Source organism: Nasonia vitripennis, chromosome 1, assembly GCF_009193385.2.
Source record: "Nasonia vitripennis strain AsymCx chromosome 1, Nvit_psr_1.1, whole genome shotgun sequence".
NCBI lineage: Eukaryota > Metazoa > Arthropoda > Insecta > Hymenoptera > Pteromalidae > Nasonia > Nasonia vitripennis.
In genome coordinates this window covers 8,340,831-8,361,786 of record NC_045757.1, presented here as the reverse complement: position 1 = coordinate 8,361,786, position 20,956 = coordinate 8,340,831, and the positions used below count along the sequence as shown (strand labels likewise).

The window sequence follows — 20,956 nt, the reverse complement described above, 5'->3', positions numbered from 1 at the left end:
GGAAGTCCAACAAAACGACGAGCCGCGCGCTACGGTGGAAATAATAAAAAAAAGAAGACGACGCGCTCCGTCGGAAACAGCGACCATAATTCGGCCGCCGGAGAAAAACGCCGCGCACGGCGGTGAATTGCGAAGAGAGAAAGAGAAAGAGAGAGAAAGAGAGAGAACTCTCGTGAATGTCCACGGGGAAAAGATTTATGTGGCTCCTGATTGAATCGTTCTCACCCGATCGCGCCGTTTACTTTTTGCCCGCAGCGCCGGATCCCCCTGGTACAGCTTCAGCTCTCTCTCTCTCTCTCCCTCTCGTTTCTACCGCTCCTCGCGTATCCTCCTCCTCCTCTTATGCTACTGCAGCTTTTTATATGCGCGCATATGCCCATTCACGTATGCGCTTATACAGCGAGCGATATGGTATGAGCGAGCCTCTCTCGATATCGCATATAGCACACATGTTCCACTGTGTCTTCTTCCTTTTGCGTATCGTTGATGTACACGAGCATATGAGTGTGTGTAGTCGGTATACGGCGGCGAGAGGGGATTTGGCACTTGGATTTATCTCGATCGCGGAATAGCAGCACTCGGGCCGAGAGCAAACGATTTTACGCGAGCGCTCGCAATAAATAAGTGTACGATTATATTTCATGCTGATTGCCGATTCGCAATGCTCGTTTTTGCCTGATCCGCAGGGGCGACGAGGTATACGAGCTTTCGTTCTGCAATGCCTTGGTTGAATAGTGAGCATACTTATTACCAATAAACCAGTCGAATTTCCTCGGCTACAATATAAGAAGCGTGCAGCTTTTGTTGATATTACACAGCAATTTCGAAACAATGGAACAATGCATTCAGCGCGCGTTCATTCATTAATTTCCTGAGAACAACCAAAAACCGATAACACAGCCGCATCCATTCAGCTCGAAATCATCTCCATATATACAAGCTTCCACAGACACACCGAAAAGCTCCGCCAAAGTCACCTCGTCTAGCCGCAGGCCGAACAGCACCGCCGCCGCTAATAACTCTCAACATCGACGATCAACTTATTAATAAAGAGATGAAACTCTCCCGCGCAGAGAGCTCGGGGCTATCCTGCTACCGCAGACAGCGACGACGACGCAGCAGCAGCGGTAGTGAAAAAACGAAACAAAAGCCAACGGCTGCGCAGCCTCGCTCATTATTTCGAGCTAATTGGCGGTTCCTCTGGGCGCGCGCGGGGAGATGAAGCGAAACGCGTGCAGCGACCCTTCGGCAAATGCTGCGGGCGCCGCACTGGCTTTGCGGCAGCGGCTGCCAGAGGATGCGGAGAAAGACGCGACGACGCTGGTATATATAGGTATATTGGTGAAGCAAAGAGCACAATAGTTCATTGTGCTCTCTGCTAGTGGCGCTTCTTGGAGATGCTACTTGTTGCGGGATGTTGAGCTTAGGTCTCGTCGTGTCGCGATATTGTACACTCGAAGCTGGAATTAACAATATAGTAGACAATTTTATAAACACTCGCTACGCCTTAATAAATTTGCGCACACTATAACAGAAAGCATCTGCTCGAAACCCATCATCCCGCGCGCAAGCTCACGGCACTTCCGCGAGCGGTCGAATAGCTGGGCATTTCTCACGCTTATCCCGTGGCTGCATCATCCGGCGCTCTAAAACCTCCGCGGCTCTTTGTTCCACGCAGTGGCGCTTGAGGAGGAAAACTGGGTGGATATAAAGGACGAGGAAGCTCCGGATGGACAACGCGGCCCTTTGAGCCGTCCTTTCGCGTTTGTACGTATGCGCGCGTGATGCCGGTTATGCGTACATAATACCGCGATAAGTATCGCGACACATGTCGACCTAAGTGCCGCAATCAATATCAGGAGACGCGCGAGTGTACGCGCGGTTGTGCTTGTACGGGTTTGTTTCACCTGCGGTAGGAATGAAGTTTGCGTTCTGCTTTGTTCTTTTGAAATTGTGTAATGAACGAGTCGTGTGCAGGCTGAAACTTATACGTATAGTTATATTTGCACAATCAGAGCAGAAAGTTGTGCCAGTTGCAACACCCACTTCTTCAAATCCTAATTTTCTTAAGAAGCCCGACAAACGAATTAATTTATCCGAAGAGGGCGCTAGTTAGTGCGAAATAAATCACTCGGCGTAACCAGGCGAGACGAGCAGGGCAATCCATGCAATTTGACAAACGGGGGAGCCGGCATTAAAGTTGGCTACGAAGAAACCAGTGTAAAGCGAATCCGAGATAAAGAAGAAGAGGGAAAGTGTAGGGGATCGGAAGAAGCAGCCGGCTACGCCTGATGTAGGTATATACGCTGTACAGAATAGAGGTGACAGCGAAGAGGAGGCGAACGAGCGTGGGCGCTAATAAATCAACGCTTTGCGCCTATTTTCGAAGCGCGAGAAGCGAAGCTATTATTTATGGCGGAGCTCGTTTTTGCTAGTATTATTTTTCGCTACTAGTATGAGTTTCTTCTAATAGAGTGAATAATATATTTTAAATCTAGCCATTCGAAGCTTTCTCCCTTGCGGCAAAAAAAAATCGCAATCGCTATAAAAGTCCCCATAAAGCATACATCGAAACCTAACGTTCCATCCAGAATCGCGCTCTATATAGTCCTCGCTACTGCAAAAGGGCTAGCGGAGGAGGTGTGTCTTTGCGCGGTTCGCATCAGCTGGGACGGATAGCTCGCCTAACAAATGATTCCCCTAATTCCCTTCTCTCTCTCTCTCTCTCTCTCTCTCTCTCTCTCTCTCTCTCTCTCTCTCTCTCTCTCTCTCTCTCTTTTACGCGCGCATATAATAGGCCTAGCCGGCGGCTTTATTATAAACGTTAATGCACTGCTCACTCTCTCTCTCTCTCTCTCTCTCTCTCTCTCTCTCTCTCTCTCTCTCTCTCTCTCTCGCTGAAGGGGGGCAGCCATTACCATATTTACGACGTGCGACGTCGACTACTTTCGTTCGTATATCGTCATTATTATGATCGTCGTCGTCACTCGCGCTGGAGCTTTTGTTGTTTGTGTCGTCGACGCGAGAGGAGACGTTGCAGCGGGACTTTTATGATTCGATTTCGCCTCTGGCGAAAGAGTGAAATTATACGCGAGCGATGATCTCGACGCGGTTCGCGATAAGGATCTATGTATAAGAATCTTTTTCGGAAGCGCTGAGCCTTCGGCGGTTTACGATCGTGATGGTTATGCTTGTTTTTTGCGGTAAACGCGTACTTGTGTACGCGGTTATGTATACTCGTTTTTCGAGCAACTCTTTTCCAGCGCGTCGGCATGATGAGTCTTGATAATTGTTATTGCGATTAGTTGGTAGATAACAATCGCATTGCAGTAAATTTGTACGAGCTCGTAAAAATAAGCGGTGCCGTTGGTGCGTAGAAGAAAGGAGACGAGCGCGTCGAAGTTGAAAAACTTGTTAGGGAAATCCCAGAGCTGGTATAGTTTGCGGTAAAAAGCGCATTCCATAGACCTGATCACACGCAGGTGGACATCTGATTCAAGCTCTTTTTATCTCTGCGAAACGGAAAATCGATTCAGCTTCTGTTGCTCAATGAAACGCATTCGTACACGGAGGAATTGAAAGAAAGAGCTACGCGGAAAAGCACCGGTTTATATATTCGTTATTCAACGCACTCATGCTGTACGTAATACGAACATAATATAATACTCTCATAGCGTAAATACTGCTAAACCAGAAGTCAGTCTTCGATCAGAAAAATGCACCTGCCGCGTCGTCTCTAAATGCCCACTCTGTCGCGTACCGCGCAAAAGAGAGCTCCTGAAGCTGCGGGTACGCTCTGCCGAGAAATCGGCCTCATTCCCCACGGCGGCGTGCGCCCGTGCGTCGCGACTATAATTTGAAATAATTTATAAATCCCATTCAATTCAAATTACGGCTCCACTCTGTCGGATGAATAAAAGATGCACGCCACCATCGGAGAAAGAGAGACGCACGGGCGCATGCTCGGGTCCATTGCGCCAAGTTGTTGCTGTTCTTTTTTGTTTCGTCCATACGGAGAGAGAGCGGGAGAGATTTTTCCGCGTTCTTTACCTCCGCAAGAGGGACGTGTAATTGATCAGTGAAACCGAACTGCTTATATACTTTATTTCTTGACTGATGTATTACGAAATAATTCAAAGGGAATTTGTTCATTCGACTATTGTTGTCGTGCGCAGGGTTGGTTGCTTAAAATTTATACAATTAAATTCATCCTACTCAGCGAGAGAGAGAGAGAGAGAGAGAGAGAGAGAGAGAGAGAGTGAGAGAGAGAGAAAGAGAGCTGTTTTCACTGGTACACAGTCATAAATCTCGATCCTTACCCTTGAACAGAGCGCGAAATAGTCCTAGAGTAAAATAAACGACACTGCAACAGCGATCCCCGCGTACTTCGTCTTGACAAAGTGTGACGTTACCGGCTGCGCTATAATATTTTACGGGGCAGCTAGGAAAAAACAAAGGGTAAAAAATATACCTCGAGAACCCGTTTCGAAGGTTGGTACACGCTCTTCGAATCGTATAAATAATAGTGCGATTTATTAGACTAAAACTTTTACAGAATAAAAGCTCGATTAAACGAAGCAAACGCCAGCAGTAAATCAATTTTCAACCCTTCACGTGAAACTCGGCAATTTCATTAACAGCAACGAGCGTCATACAGCCAATCGCTCCAAATAAAAAGACACTCGCGAAAATAGCGTCAGCGTGAAATCTCCCAAAATCCTCGTCCCCCCATTAGAGCGAGAGACAGTCGTCAACCCCTGCACACACATATACAAATGCGCCAGACGCGCAGACTTTAAAATGAGACTCGCTTGCGCACAGGCCGAGTCGAAAGAGCATTATAAAGCATTACAACGAGTGCTGTTAACGTCCGTGTCCAATGCGCGCGAGGCCGCAAAATAAAATACAAAGTAGCGCGCTATTCTCTCTCTCTCTCTCTCTCTCTCTCTCTCTCTCTCTCTCTCTCTCTCTCTCTACTCTCCAGCAGTAAAGCCTTCTGTCAAATCCATTTGCCGGGCTGTGCGAGCGCGCGGAGCCGTCCTGAAAAATCGCGCGAAAGCCGGTTAAAACGCTTTACACGGCCGAGCGCGCGAATGAGCCGTGAAATTTGTTATCGCGAAATAAAATAAAAAACGCCCACGTTGAGGAGTACGAGAATAGGGAGAGAAAAAAAGCGCAGAGGGAAAAACGAATTCGTGTGTGTTTTCCCTCTTTTTTTCGAGCCCCCCGCGTGCGCGAGTTTGTTTATTTTATTATTCTTTTTTTATTTCGTTCGGAAGTTTGATAAAGAGGAAGGTCGTTCGTATTGTCGCGACGAGTCGCGGGTTTTTTTTTTCGTTCTGCTCTTGGTCTGTTGCATATCGTGTCGCGCTTGATTAATCGATAATGTAAATTGAAAATTATCACGAGGTTTTTACGCGAAAATTATCACGTTTTTTCCCTCTTTCTCTTTCGTTTTAGGAGGCAAATTGCGAGAGAAGCTGCAGCGGGCATAAAACATCCGGGGAGTTTGAATGAATAAATCAGCGCCTGTCTTATCGTGGCAATTAAACGCTGATCCATAAAGTAGCTGAGTCGCTGCTGTTGCTCATTTTTGCAACTGAACGAGTTGGTTAAACGGCAGAAGCAGTATAGGAGCGAGAGGTGCGTGTACGCGCGAGCAATTTGAATGCAATCAGTGGGAGCGCATATGACTTAACGTAACGAGCATATTGTTTATTGCGATGTCGCTTTGATCGGGTGATTAAAATAGAGGTATGTATTGGATCGGTTGGATTTCACTGACGGGTAATCAAATTTTCAACAGCATTAGGACATTGTACAGCGTAAGCATAGACTCAAACGCACGATCAGTTGGAAAAAAAGCTTCTGTGAAATCAACAGCAGTATGTAGCGACTGCTCACAGTCAATTTCCACAGTTCTATCTCTCATTCGCCGCAGTTCGAATTTATTAAAACTCATGCGACTAAAAAAATCTAGTTACCATAAGTTTTTCCTCTCTGTCTCTCTCCGCATACGCGCGCACACGCACAGTCCGATCGAGGCAATTCCGCCGGTCGTCCGGCGCTTAATTATGAGCGGCACGATGGGTTCATTCGTGCGGGCTGTTTGCGGGGGCGAAAGAGAGAGAGAGAGAGAGAGAGAGAGAGAGAGAGAGAGAGAGAGAGAGAGAAGGGCGGGCCTCGGGCCGTCATTTGTCAGGGGCTGTCGCGGCGCCGTGTTTCTGTTCCACTCGCGCAGATAGCGCTCTGCCCATCCGTGGGCCGTTCGTCTTTATTCCTCTGCCAGAGGTGGGGGGCAATGTGTTGCAAAGAGAGAGAGAGAGAGAGAAAGAGAGAGAGAGAGAGAGAGATGCTGGTACAGGCGATTCGAGGCTATAGCTGCCCCCCTTCTTTATCACTTGCGCTCCGGCTGCCCTCTAGTGCACTGATGCCGCGTGTTTTGGCTTTGAGCAAGATTTTTATTTTTGGATGACGGAATTATAATCCTTGAGTTCGCTTCTGCGCAGATGCGATAAAATCAACCCGAATCTTAATCAAATTATGATTAATTACTGATTAAATAAATTACGCGCGGAGAGCCCGTCTCGAATTAATTATACAACGAGCAAGATAAAAAACCATCATCTCTTTCGAAGAAGATCCCCAAGATAAGAAAACAGCTCAATCAACGCGCCGCGAAGGAGCCCTCCCAAATTAATTCACGCGCCACTCATCCAGCCAATACTTTTCAATCGTCGAGCATCACCATTAATTCGCACCCCATATTTCACCCTCATCGCACACATAGCCCCTCACTCTCTCTCTCTCTCTCTCTCTCTCTCTCTCTCTCTCTCTCTCTCTCTCTCTCTCTCTCTCTTCTTGCGTTTGTGTATACACTCCTCAAGAGCAAATTTCGCTGCTGCCGCACCACCACCACCAGCATCCGGGTGTATTATACGCTGCGCACAATATTTATCTTTATCTCAAGCTCCCAACCCGATTTCCTCCGACCATAAACAGCCTGCTGCACCCTACTCGGAGCTCATTTAATTACGACAAACAATTTATTAGGTCGATCGCAAACACGCCCACACACCTATACAGCCAACTGCGCACGTACACACATGTGAGAGCCGCGATTTTCGGGAATGGGACGACGATGATTCCGCGCTTTCAACCCCCTCGACTGTGCAGCAGTATAGCGCATCTGTCGCCTGCGCTCGAGCGCGCGTATTATAGACTCGATTGCGCGCAAGTGCAGCGACGATGATTTGCCGAAGGGGAGGAGTGTCTCCTTCGTATTTTTTTTTTTCAGAGAGGTTGATGGCTTTTTTATACGAGAGGTTTTCGGTTAATGTCTTCTTCCGAGGAAGTGGTTTTATGGCGCTTTCGCGGGGAGTTTTTTCCTTTCGGAGGGGAGTGTAGTTGGCGCACGATTGATCGTTCGGGTGATCGACGGTTGACCGACGTAAACAATCGAACTCTCGTTGATTACTCAGCGTGAAAAACGGTCTTCATCGAAGACAAGCTGAAAATTAAACGCTCTGCAGCTCTGCTAATAACTCTCTTGTAGTACCACTGGAAAAACTACACGCGCAGGCTACCGTGGAAAAATACTGCTGTGTAGCAGTCAGCTTTCATTACATAAAATCAACGGAAGCGCGAAAAATAATGCAAACAAGGCGCGGAAAAACACGTATAATAAACAGAAAAAGCCATTTTCAACGCGAAACAGGATGCATCGCTCGGCGAACAATTTACATAAGCAGTAGCTCTTTCGCGAGCCTTATCCACACAAACACACACACACATACACTATCCTTCTGTGATCTCACGCGTCTATTACAAATCCAAATACTTTCACTCTCCCTATCTCCGATCCCCCGATCTATACAGCGCGTACCTCAACCGGCCATAATCCTCCTCGTCCACCTCTTCTTTTTCACGCACCACGCGAGTGAAAAAGGAACAAAAAAAGGAGGCAGAAGCTCCCATGGCGCAGAAAAATTCCCAACGATCGCGTAATTTCCTCGCGGCGAAATTACAATTTATAATACGCGCCGGTGTTTTCCCATGCAGCACGCGCTCGCGCGCGCGCGTCGGATCGAAAAATGTAAATTCCGCATCGGGAAAAGAGCGGCGGCGCCCCCTTTTTATTCTCTCCATCCCCTCTTCCTTCTCCTTCCGTTTTTCACGATTATAACGGTTCTGGATCGTAAAGAGCTGTGCGCGCGAGTCATAAAAGAGCCCTTCCGACTGTCTAGTTCTATCTCTCGCATTTCCCTCGGATATACCGTCTAATATTGTATAAGAGGGAGAGATAGCGTCTCGCTTGATACGTGTGTGCGATATATGGATGCGGCCTTTTTTTATGCAGGCAGACGTCAGACACTCCGACGAGTCGACAGTCGGATGAGGTGTTGCGTTACAAGCGTGGATTATATGAATTCGCGGCGGCGGATTTTTCACGCTTGTTCGTGTGCTTGTATAATTAAACGGCGTTTTAGCATTGTGCTGTGTGTACAGAGTACACTGCTGTTGTGGAAGAGTTGGGCTCGAGTGAATGCCTTATATTCAATTAGGTATTTATGATTTTTTGATACGGTCCGTGATTTGTGTTTTCCTTGTTCATTCAATTTAGTTAAAAAGGCTTACGCGCGCATTTTATTCGAATGACTCGAGATGTGATATCCGTAATAATCCATCATCCCATGAACGATATAACTCAACGATCTCCATCAGTAGCAGCGAATCCAGAAGAACATTTGTACGCCATCCAGCACATACATGAATTCATAACCAAAGTCGAGATTACTCTCTCATCCAAAGCTGCATCCATCCGATCATCCTCGGCAGAATTAAATCCTCGAACATCCGACTCCTACAAGCGCTCGCAATCACGATCAGTAATGAGCCGGCATAGGGGTCGCGCAGGTCGAGGCCTTGCAAAAATCCTAGCGAATAATAATAATAACGATAATGGTAATCAATATCGAGAGACGTAATTGCGGCGGCGAGCCTCAGCTGCGGTTTGCGTTACGGAAGAAGAGAGTAGTCCCGTCGCGCTTGCACGAGTCTTGAGAGGTGCTTCCGTCGGCGGCCAAAGAAGCTTTGCGGCGCGCGCGCGGGAGTTTGTAAGGCTCGTAAAGCGGGGTAATTGGACCGATTGCTGCCGATGCTTGTGATCTGCCGTTTTCTTTCATGTTCTAATGGAGGATGAATCGCGCGGTCGGTAGTGATGTTCTTGGCTGATTTTTTTCTGACTTGTGGAAAACGATCGGTTCTGGAAGGATGCTGAAAATTTTAGGAAGTATTATAGTTTAATTCAAAATATTATCGAGTCGAAATCGAAAAATTATAAAGTCAACCCTGAAATAGAACGACTCGTACACATCCTATAACAATTTCAATATTAATAGCTCCCAGCGTAGATTCGCTCTACTATCCCGCCTTTTTTTAATATCTTCATCCTGTCGATCCACTCGACGCGCGGATAATCGCGATTATAATAATGTTTCCTGTGTGAACCGCGATCGTGACAGGTCGACGCCGATCATTTAAGAGCATCGAAAACAGAAGACGACGAGCAGAATGCATATTAACCCGGCGCTGCTTTTCCAGAAAAGCGCGTCCAGGGTAATTGCGGTCGATTATCGCTTTTTGTTGCCTAGCCGAGCGGTTTACGCGGCAGCCTTTTTTGGGATTAATGAAATTATAATTCCTCGCGCCACGAGGCTGGAATTTATGAATTACATCCGCGTGTAATCGTTCAATTTGCCGAGCGGACTTAATGATCGCGAAAGCACTAGGATTGTAATGTGCTGGAGAACATATTTATAATTACGGCGAGAGAATAATTTTAATGTTCCAGGGCAATTGAAATATTTTTTTGTAGAATGTCGAGTTATAGTTGTTTTATTTTATAGATTATTTTATACTGTAAATACATTATTGGCATTTTTGAAACGCGATAAATTATGCAATATTAGTTAGAAATTATTCAAAGCAAGCCAGAAGCGCATTACTTTAATATCTGCACCATAACACATCGAAGCCTCAAAAAAAAGGTAAAGAGCTGGGCCCATCATGTCCAATTATTTTACGACAAAAGTCATTGTCATCTTTTTATGCCTCGGCGCATAATACACTTAATAGTGAGTAAACATCGTCACCGAACGTAAATTTCGCATAAAAATGTAAATTCGCCAAATTCTCGACATAGCTTGGTACGCTATATAGACTGCCCAGTAGCCGAGGACGATTTTTGACCGGCAAATTACGCATTATGCAAAACACGCGAAAATGGCTTTTTAAACAGAACATCTATATTTATGCCGGCGAGCGAGGGGTAGCCGAATTAAGCGTAATCTCCATTGCTATGCGCCGATCGCGAAGCATGAATAACAAATCGATGTATTATCATTTTTATGCGGTGATGGACTTTTTTGTATTTTTGTGTTTCAAGCTACTTATGCAGGCCTACAGATTTGATGATGGTCGATGCAGATGAAAAGGCCATCAACATTTTTGATAAACAAAATCATACGATATTTCTGTATTAACTCATTCAGTGTTTCGTAATGAAGATATTTTCATGATTCGTATAATTGCATAAAAGTATGCTCGTTCAAAATGTCAGTAAAAATGTTCAAAAAAGGAATAATTAATGCAGCCACATTCTACAGCGAACATATGTACCATAATAAAATAATTGCTCATCACAGCAAGTCGACACCGCCAAAAGAACCAGCAAACTTCTCTTCGGCAGGCCGCTAAAAATTCATCGAGAACATTTCATAAAATCCTCTCTCTTTTTCTTCAAAAGCTCGTGTACCGCGAGTGGCCGACAATTTCGCGAACAATCATCGCGGCAATTTTAAAGCTCCTCCTGTCTCTATACACGTCTCGCATCACCGTATACTGTCATTACAAAGTATCTTAAAAAGAGCATTCACGTAGACAGTCGCGCGTCAACGAAAAAACCAATGGAATTACAGGCCCTCATTATAACAACTCGACGGCCGAAGCGTCACACGAAGTCGAGTGCCCGTTAGGATATATTGAAAAGAGCGCTTATACTTTGTAATTTCGCGCGCACGCAATCTCTCGCCGGTACATATACGTATACGGCGACGATCGTAATTGCGCCGGGTATAATCGCAGCTGCCAGTAGAGGCGACTCGAAGTGGGGCTTCGAGTTTACCGGCTGTTACTTGGCTGCTGCTTTCTTTAATTTTAATTTCTGTTTAATAATTGTTTCTAGACGACGTGAGTAGCTGGTCTTTTAATGTCGAGAAGCGAGAGATATAAGTGTTGCACATCCGGGAAATGAGCCTCTTTTGAATTACAATGTTTCACTTTTCGCTCATATATGGACTATCATCGAAGAAAAAGTTTGGATGTATTTAACCATATGATAGAATACGACTAGTTTGTAGAGGTGTATATTATCAAGCAGTTATGATGAATATAGAAACGTTTTGGATAAATGTATCGGAGTTGGTTCATTACACGCGAGAACCCGATAGAACAAGTTTTTAATAATACCTTTACGACAAACACACCTTACATCATTAATTAGAATAAAAAAATAAAAAACTTAAGTTGAATTATATTTATTTTAAGAAATACAAAAATACAATAAAATTATTCATTTAATGCAATTAAAAGCTTTCTCGTCGTCCCAAATATCATTAGTACAATAAACCTTCCCGCATAATAAACGGCCGGCGAAGTAAACACTTGTTTTTCCTTTCTGTTGCAGGATCCATCTTCCGTAAGTATATACAGTACGGGCCGCGATCGAGTCCTCGCGCCGACGACTGCAACGAGTGCCTATACCTCTGGTGTCTAACAAACGCGAGGTTCGCACGAGTGCAGGAGTCGTGGGCGGACGGATTTAGACGCGGATATCCCGAATGTGTCTTGCGCCCTTTCCCCTTATGTAGCCGCTTTGTGTTGCATGTCCGCATTGCGTTTTCTGCCACGACCTACGACTGCTGCCGTTGCTGTTGCTGTCCACCTTGTCGCCATCGACGTCGCTATCTTTCGGCTGCAGGGCGTGAGTATTGCCATTTTATTTTTTTAGATTTTTATATACATCTCATTTGAGATATGGGAAGGAACGGATTGCGAATTGGGCTCGATATAAAAATTTGTCATTTAATATACTGATAATTTAAAAATAACGTAAATATTCCAGTTCAACGCGATTATTTTCCAATTATTTTGCAAAATATGGCGAGCCTGTAAATCCCGAGCGCACTTATCTCTGTATAAGCGAACAACATTCAAAATAGTCCTTGTGACAAGAGCCTCAAAGTGTACTGTACAACCTCGTGACTTCGGCCAGGCGTAATAAGACTGTCCTCCATGCTCCCACTCTCTTTCGCTGTCGACGCCCAATAGAATCGTAAAGAGCAGCTTTTTATGCAGGCCGTCGAGTGTAGCTCGCTTCTCTTTCGACGACAAAGTCCTCTTTACTGCGCTCGTGATATAACCCTCTGCCACGCCATCGCTCGTTGTATAAGTTGTTTTTCTCGTCTCCCGACTGATATTAATTAAGCCGCGGTGTTATTTTGACTCGACCTACTCTTCTCCGGAGTCTCATTATTTTTATCAGCGACTGGTGAGCTTAAATACTTGAACTGATTGACAGGCGATGTTCTCTTTCGCTATAGTACCTTTATTGAGCCACTATGCGATGGTACTTATTTATAATGATGCATTATGATTACGAAACTCTGCGATACTTATTCGTGGTTAGGTTTAACGAGAAGCTTTGACGTTAAAAAATTTATAATTTTAATGTTACTTTAAATATTAATTTTCTAAAAATAATTAACGGAAGATCCTTCATCGTTCGAAGCATATAAATCAATACAGCAGCCAATGTTTATCATCTCCGCACTAATGTGCACAAACACTATACAAACCACGAACATTAACGCAAGCTGACATCATCAATTAACAATCATTTGTACAGCGAATATCAATAACTCCCGCATACACCACACCCCACAGAGCGAACGCCACATCCCATCGACGACTAAATCACGCGCTATTCCCAAGAAAGTCCCCCGCAATCCATTACTCCTCGCAAAACGAAGCAAAAAAAAACATTAAAAAACGCATTCAAAACTCCCGCCAAATAAGTCGCCTGGCAATCCATTCCCGCGACTCGGAGTTATCATTAATCCGAGCGCGACCGCGACGGGGCGCTGGATTTTTATATTTTCGGGGGCCTTACGAGACAATGGACGCCTGCGGCGGCGTCGGCGGCGTCTGGGACCCCCGCAACGCACGCCTACGTGGCGCGAGCGTTATAGAGACGTCACCGCGGTAAGAGAGAGGAGAGCTCTGCGTGATTTCGAGCGCGTTTGTTAGAGATTTTTTTCCAACCGAGAGCGAGTGTCCTGTCACTTCCGCTGGCACTTTCTGCGCCGCGAGACCGATGGCCGCGGAGTCCGGACTGGATGGGATATGATATTTCTGTCGGCTATGTGGTCGCTCGCGTGAGCTGATGGCGTGCGCTGGATGAAGTGGTGTTTCGTTGCTAGTGAGGATGTTTTTGCTTTTGTTGCTGGCTCGAGATGAGAAGGAAGACGTTTGTCGGAGATACGAATTTTTCGAATATTTAATTAAAAAACGATATTTACATCTACTGAAGAAAAGATCCTCGCTGGATCATTATGCAACGCTCAACCGAGAAATAGAAGCTTTTCAATTTCCATCACGCCGCGATGTTTTTTTTTAATCGTCTCGATCATCATCTCTTTCAATACCGTCGATTTTATTTTTTTTCCTCATCTCTCGCTCCTTATCTCTATCTCGAGTCGTTTTACCGTTGCACAGCAGACCCGTATATGTATAGGCACATATCGATGGCCTCTTCAGCCGATTCATGCTGACGCGCGGCCGCGTTACCTGCGGGCGATGAAGTTTACACCGCGCAAAGTGGCTCGTTCACGTTTCGATAATTGAATGTTGTTTTCATTTAAATAGTAACGAGTCACTCATTACCGACGCTGGTGGGGGTGATGAGGAGATTCTGTCTCGAGCGGGCTACGGGATACACGTACAGTCGGGATGATGTGTGCACGGGTATGGGTGTATGTCAGGTTGCAGACGTCGTGATCGGGTTGAGATATTTTTGCTTTAACGCTGATTGCTCCGGTAATAAGGCTAAATAGATTTTCGATCGTAGTTGTTTCTTTGTGGGTGTGTAGGAGAGATAAAAGATTTCATATAATGTATGTAATAATCAAAATTTATTAAAGATAATAAAAAAAAATATGTCATGTATGATAAAATCCATTCTTTAAATATTATGATTACATATTAGTATAATACGTAGTCTAAGCTTCATTTTACAATAACGAGCTATTGTCGTCGTACATTTCTTTACAAGTCTTCTCGTATTTGTCCAAGGTATGCTTGAAAATGGACTCAAGCATCTTTACCTCCTTAGCTTCCTTAGCTAGCTTCTCCTGGCACTCCTTTGCCTGTTTCTTTCTCAACTCTATGCTGTTGTAGATGGATCGTAGCTTGTTCATATTCTCTTGCTCAAACTTGAGTTTTTGCTTCATCAATAGCAGCAGATGATCTTCTTTTGATTCAGCTTCTTTCTCTGCAATGAGAGACTTCAGACTCCTGATTTTCTCTTCCCGAGTTTGCAGCAAATTATTGAAGTCCAGCAGCTCGAATTCATTGACCACTCGAAGGCCCTGTCTCTCTTCGCAGAGTCTCCTAGTTCTGATCTTCAGAGTTTCGTCGAAACTCTGAATAATATTCGTAATGTTGTATTCACTATCCATTGATTCATCTCGTTTGCTCTCGACGAGAAATGACTTCATTAGTGAATGGTGATTTTGGAGGAATGACTTCGTGTAACCAGGCTCAACAGTCGATTCGCTCAATGGCTTACACCCCATATTTTCCAACTCATCCCTTCCCACCATGTCAGTTGCAAAAAAAGATACATCAGTTGTATTTAAATTTGGCAACGTAAAACTAAGATCCAAGTCCGGCAACTGATCTTTCAAAGTATTCAGATCGTCCGTCGTCAAGTTAGGTAGACCATCGTCGAACGGCGCCGGGGCTTCGGTAGCGAATGCCGGCGGAATATCATCTAACCCCGAAAAAAGCTCGTTTAGAAAATGACCCTCAAACTTACTGTGAAATTCTTTTCTCTTTGTTAGTTCCTGGTTATGCAGAGCCTGCATCTGGTCGACGAGATTGTTTGACCAGGATACAAATGACTGTGAAAAGTTTCTTCTCCGCACGACTTCTACAACGGCACTGACGTACATCGATGGCGTCAGATGAACTTGTCTCAAGATCTCAAGTTCCTTGCAAAGTCGCGTGAGACTATCGTTGTACATAACGAGCTTACTGTCAACCTCCTCGATTTTCTGTTCTATTTTAACTACTCGCTGTAGCCTCCGTTGAACGCCAACCGAAAGTTTTTCCCTGGCCTTGATGCAACGCTGCCAAATTTCGCGCATAGTGTTGTAGTTTTGCAGCATCAGCAGCAGCCAATCGTGATGCGGAAAGCACATGCCGGCAGTACTGCCTTCGTCTTTTAAATCTAACTCGCAATATTCATTGTCGTGAAACTTCTCTAGCAGATTCGCCTGATCATTCAGAAGTATCTTCATTTTGCTCATCAACTTCTCGAGAGAATACAGTCTCTCGCAGACACATCTGATCTCCCTTAAATTCTGTTCATTCGCAACCAGCATCACTGTATCGTATTCTAGTTTCAAGAAACTCATCGTGCGATTGTCTAAACTTTTTAGTCTCCGGGAACACTGCGCGGCAAAGTTCTTTAACCTATCACCAGATAACCAGTCCAGAAGAGTCAGGCGTTCAAACGTTTGATTGCTCGTGTTGATTCTGTCATCGGCAAGTAGACTCGAATTGTCCACACACTTATCCCGTAGTCCTGGTAAGATAGGGATCTTCTTGAGAACCTCGATGACCTGGTCCAAATTTTTAAGAATATCTAGATGATCTTGACGATCGGCGATATACGAGTCAAAGTTTTTTCCGAGTATCTGAGCGTTGTCGCGGCATGACTGGGCTAAGTCCTCGAGATGCGCGATCACGGCTGTCCAGCCTTGTTGCTGAAAATGCAGATTTCTGACCAAGTTTTCGCAGGCTTTTGTCTGTTTAAGTGCTGTTTCGTAAAACTGTTCAGCAATCTTCATTCGTGCAATGAAGGTTTTGTAGCTGTTCGCCATTTTTTCCGAGTTGAAAATTTGTCGTTGGAACTCGCACATAAAAGGTTCGTCGTATTCACTCAGAGATGCCGATGAAGTAGAAAATAACGGACTTAATTCACTGACATGCTTACTGAATAGGTAGACCGGATTGGTATCGCTCCCGGTGGAGTAAGAAGAGATCTGGGCATCAGGCTGTAGATTTTCGCCGCCGCTCATCAGTAAAACCTGGTGAGCCGAGCGAATATTACACTTTTTCTCGATAGCCTCTTTCAACTTTGATAGGTTTTCGAAAGCTAGCTTTACGTCGAAGTGCATCATTGTAGCGCTCGCTACGTCAAAGATGTGAAGCGTATTGGACGACGTCATCTTTACCTCGTTATCGTTCACTTTTGCCGAAAATAAATTTGATATCTTCAGTTTATATTACACTCGAACGAATTTCGATTCTAAATACTTGTATTCACACTGGAAGCTCATTACAGACGGTTGAAACTGTCACTTAGCTCAAACTTTGATGTTTAACGAATGCTGCACCAAGCACGACCGGCATACGACTGACGGCTGATAGATGCAAGAGCCTTATGACCAACGATGCGGATGGATCTATGCATAACGGTATAGGTCTGTTTCATCGCAAATGGCATGAAGTTGTAGACAAACTGATTCCCAACGCCTGCCACCATGTGGCGTCAGTATGGCGACCCCCTCCTCTGAACTCCCCATCCCACTCCTTGGGCACCTAATAGGCTGGGGAACTTTGTCTAGATGCTTCTATTGTGGACGGAACACTGTACTATTTACTACCTCCCTACCTTGCCCACCTTATACCTCCATAAACCTTTATTGGGGGATTCCCAAATCGCAATAAATATATACTCACCAGGAATTAGAACATTTTCAGAAACCGTAAATTCTGGGTATATTATAATACCGTAGACACCACATCACAAGTACATCGCGATTTGAACGAGCGCTAACTTTCATGTCGCCGTACAAGACCACAAAGAATATATGTATACTGATCATACGATTAAATAACAACCGCATGTCATAAAAATAGTATACACGAATATCGCGCATAAAAATAACAATTAGCACAGAATTCCGTATAAGCGACAGGAATGCCTCCCGAGAAGGGCAGCCGCCAACAAACAAGCCCAATAAAAACGCAACAGCTTAATAAAACGATATCAATGGATAATAAAAAGAATTCTTGCGCGAGAACGCCCGTGCGCAGAAAAGAAGAAAAAACGGAATCGAGAGAAAGTAGACCTTAATCTGATCTTCGGGTGGGCTGCGCACGCGATTCGCGTGTCCGTATCGCGTTTTTGCGATGCGCAAAAAAGCGGCAGTCGAGCAGCGAGTTAACGAGGCAGAGTAGAGGGGGAGAAGAGATGCCAGAAATGTATAAATTAGGAATGTAAATAGTAGGCGCGATGACATGTCGTGTACGTACACGCGTTCGTTGATTGAGAACTGACGATAAAAGGGCGACTGTATGCTCGCTGTATATGCACGTAATATTTATTGTTTGTAAACATGATAGAAAACGTGAAAGTTTACTGGGTAACGACGAGTCTTAATAATTTTATCTAAATTACGCATTATGCGCGTTAGCAAATTTACCTTGATCTGTAGGACAATGCAGTGCAATTGATGATGATGGCACTTGAAAAGTGACGTTAGAATTTAGTAAGTTAAATTTGCCTGATACAGTAGTCTTTTAAATTTTGACATACTTGATAAGAATAGAAATTTTCATATTAGAAACACATAAACATGCTAAGCTTCGCAAAATGCAAACTTTTAAAAAGCCTCCTTATCAACGATACTGACCTTCAAAATACAAATATAAAAATGTTAATCCACGCTATTTTTTGAAAACTATAATTCCTCTCACTTGCACGCGCTCGCACGCGAAGCAATTAAATCTTACGTATATATAATTATTATATTATACGCGAATGGATATAGCGCGCGAACCATAAAAATGAACTTCGCTGAAAGTTCTTACAAAAGAGTAGCAAAGATTCTTACTTAATGAATTCTTCCGTGACGAACAAAAGAGCGCGCGCATTTCATAATTCCTTGGATTTCCCTGGGCTTACTTTACACGCTTTATCTATGCGCGCATCGTAATTATCATGCCGCGCCAACTAATTAGACATGACGAGTCTAATTCTTTTATAACAAGCAATGCATGCGCGCGTCTATCGAGTTACATCTCGTTTATTTTCTAATTTATCTTCCTGGCTCGCCTACTACTGTGCAAATAATAGTACGCACACATTTCTAATACAGCTATAATTTACCCGCAACTGTCAATCAACTCAACATAGTTTTTGTGTAAACGAACTTTTTTCTTGAATTTAATTTTTCCTCTTCGGAGTAAATCGCTGACCCGACGAAAATAAAAAATCTCTCCTCTCGCATTATTTAGGCATCGGCTCTCGGCGATTTGCGATCGAAATTTCCTCTCCTCCAGCTCGTCCTCTCTCTCTCTCTCTCTCTCTCTCTCTCTCTCTCTCTCTCTCTCTCTCTCGCGATACTCATCTGAAATATTATGTAAATAAAGGCGCGTGCGTTAAGTGCCGCGCGCGCGAGCGAGCGACGATTTAAAGGTGAGCAGCGGCGTGTGCATTATAAAGTACAAGCGGCGATAAGATGCGCCGGGGACACGCGAAATATTGCCAAGTCGGGAGAAAATATTATTTTATTTTTTTTCTCTCTCTCTCTCTCTCTCTTTCTCCCGAACGTCTCTCTGTGTGTACAACAAATACGAGATTGGAGCTCAAGATAGCCGGAGAGGCAGGTGCACACTGCAGTCGATGATGACTGAAAGTTTAATTTTACGAGCGTGTGTGCGTTGGTCTTCTCTCTCCTTTTTTTCTCGTCTCGATCAGCTCTTTATTTTTAATCAACAAACACTGTTTCGGTTTTTACGATTGTGTGTGTCGGAGAGATACGGATCGATTGAAAGGTTTGCTAAGTGGCCTGAATTAACGAGAGACTGACGGTGTTTGTACAGCGTGTTTCTTTCATCCCCCTGCGCGCGATCAAACTTTTTAATTTTCCGTCTCGGAGTTAACGGAGAATCGCATTCAAAAATTTTAGTACACATACTTGAGTTTGCGGCGAGATCTTGGCGTGGTGTATAACAATTTTTCGGCGCATCAGAGAGCGCGAAGGTCATCGAGATAAAAGTCCCTTGGCATAGTTCACGGCGCACCTGCTCGCCGCGCTGCGGGTCTATCGCGCCGCCGGATCTTCCGCTTTCTCCCTTTTTTCTTATTACGCTTCATTTCGCCTTATTTATATATTTGGTCGAGAGCTCTTGCTCCTTTCTCCACGCGGCTGTTTCGCTTTATTGAACCAGTTGCTGCAGTTCCTTCGTTCTTCGCGCTGATGTAAAAGAAAAGATTGTATATTAATTAAAATAAAAGAAAAAATTATTTTTCTCCTAGTCCATTGACTGGCAAGATCGTCAGGCAACCCTGCCGGAGAGCAAGTAACCCGACCCCCTGAGCGCGTCTACTATTATATTAAATTGTGTATATTTCCCGGGAATAATTACTCGAATTATAAGCATTATGCAAATCGCTATGTAAATCGGCTGTGGCGCGCAAGAGCGAGAGAGAGAGAGAGAGAGAGAGAGAGAGAGCTGCTATGCCTCTGTCGTCGCATCCTCAGCAGCAGCAGCAGCAGGGGGAGGATTACAGCAATTTTGCGCGTATAAGCGCGCGCTAAACGCTGCTTTACGAGCATTTTATGCACCGACGCGGTCCACTTTTCCCCGTTTGCGCGCCAGTCGATGCGTATTTTCTTTCTCGTTTTTCGCGCAAATTTATGTCTGCATCTCTCTCTTTCTCTCTCCTGCAGCTGCAGCGTGGCTCTCGCTTTGTTTTTAATCTGGATTTAATTAGACTGGTTTTACACATCGGTTTAATTTTAGGTCGTTGTCTCGAGCGCACTCGTTTTGTTAATTTATTGTTATATTGGTAAAAGTTTTATTTTACAAACACTGTCGCAAACCTAAATTTAAATTAATTTCAATTTTCAAAAAAGTTTGCAAATCGAAGCACACTCCATAAATCAGTAAGACGAATCCCAATAAAATTAATTTCCAGCCTGTTAAAACCCTCATATTACGTCCCCATTTACGCCGACGTCACCCCCGCCGGCTTGAAAGCAATTAATCATTCTGAAAAATCAAAGAAACACCTCTGGCTCCAAAACTTATGTAAATACAATAAATCCTCTTCTCGCGCCGGCGACGAAAACAATGGCTCGTCGATAGAGAGAGAAGCAGCTACAGCGCAGACAAACGAGGCAGAAAAAGAGCTGCGGCGCTAACAAAACGAGTAAAAGCGAGCCGCGCGCGCGGATCGACTCGATTATAATATCGGCCGGTGACGCTGCATAATCTGCCTCACCGGCTGTCATAGGCTCTATGATGGATAACGCGCTTCTTCTCCGGCTCGTCTAATGTATTTTAATTTATGTTTTCACCCGAGCAGCCGATGATTTCCCCGCGGGCTCCGGCGCCAGGATGAGGCATACACTGGCGCCGTCGGCCGATATGTACACGCGCGTGTGTGTGTGTGTGTGTGTGTGAGAGATCAGTGAAGAGGACTTAATTATTTTTATCGCTCGTTGTTATCGCTCCGAGATCCACCATACTGATCGGACGTTCATCGACTCGTGGTGTACTTTCGTTCCAATAGCTCAACCCGACGATTATTTCAATA

The 20,956-nt window shown here is 44.6% G+C and overlaps 1 protein-coding gene across 8 annotated transcripts in view; it reads left to right on the top strand.

Moving 5' to 3' along the window:
• LOC100121368 (ankyrin repeat domain-containing protein SOWAHB) overlaps positions 1-20,956 on the top strand; it is a 110,616-nt gene that overhangs the window by 59,218 nt on the left and 30,442 nt on the right. For all 8 annotated transcript variants that reach the window (XR_513104.4, XR_513103.4, XM_008218440.4 and 5 more), the window contains one exon: positions 11,747-11,758. Coding sequence is in view for 6 of the 8 variants with exons in the window: in XM_008218440.4 (XP_008216662.1) it covers positions 11,747-11,758 (12 nt within the window). In the remaining 2 variants the exon portion in view is untranslated. The remainder of the gene's footprint in view (positions 1-11,746; positions 11,759-20,956) is intronic.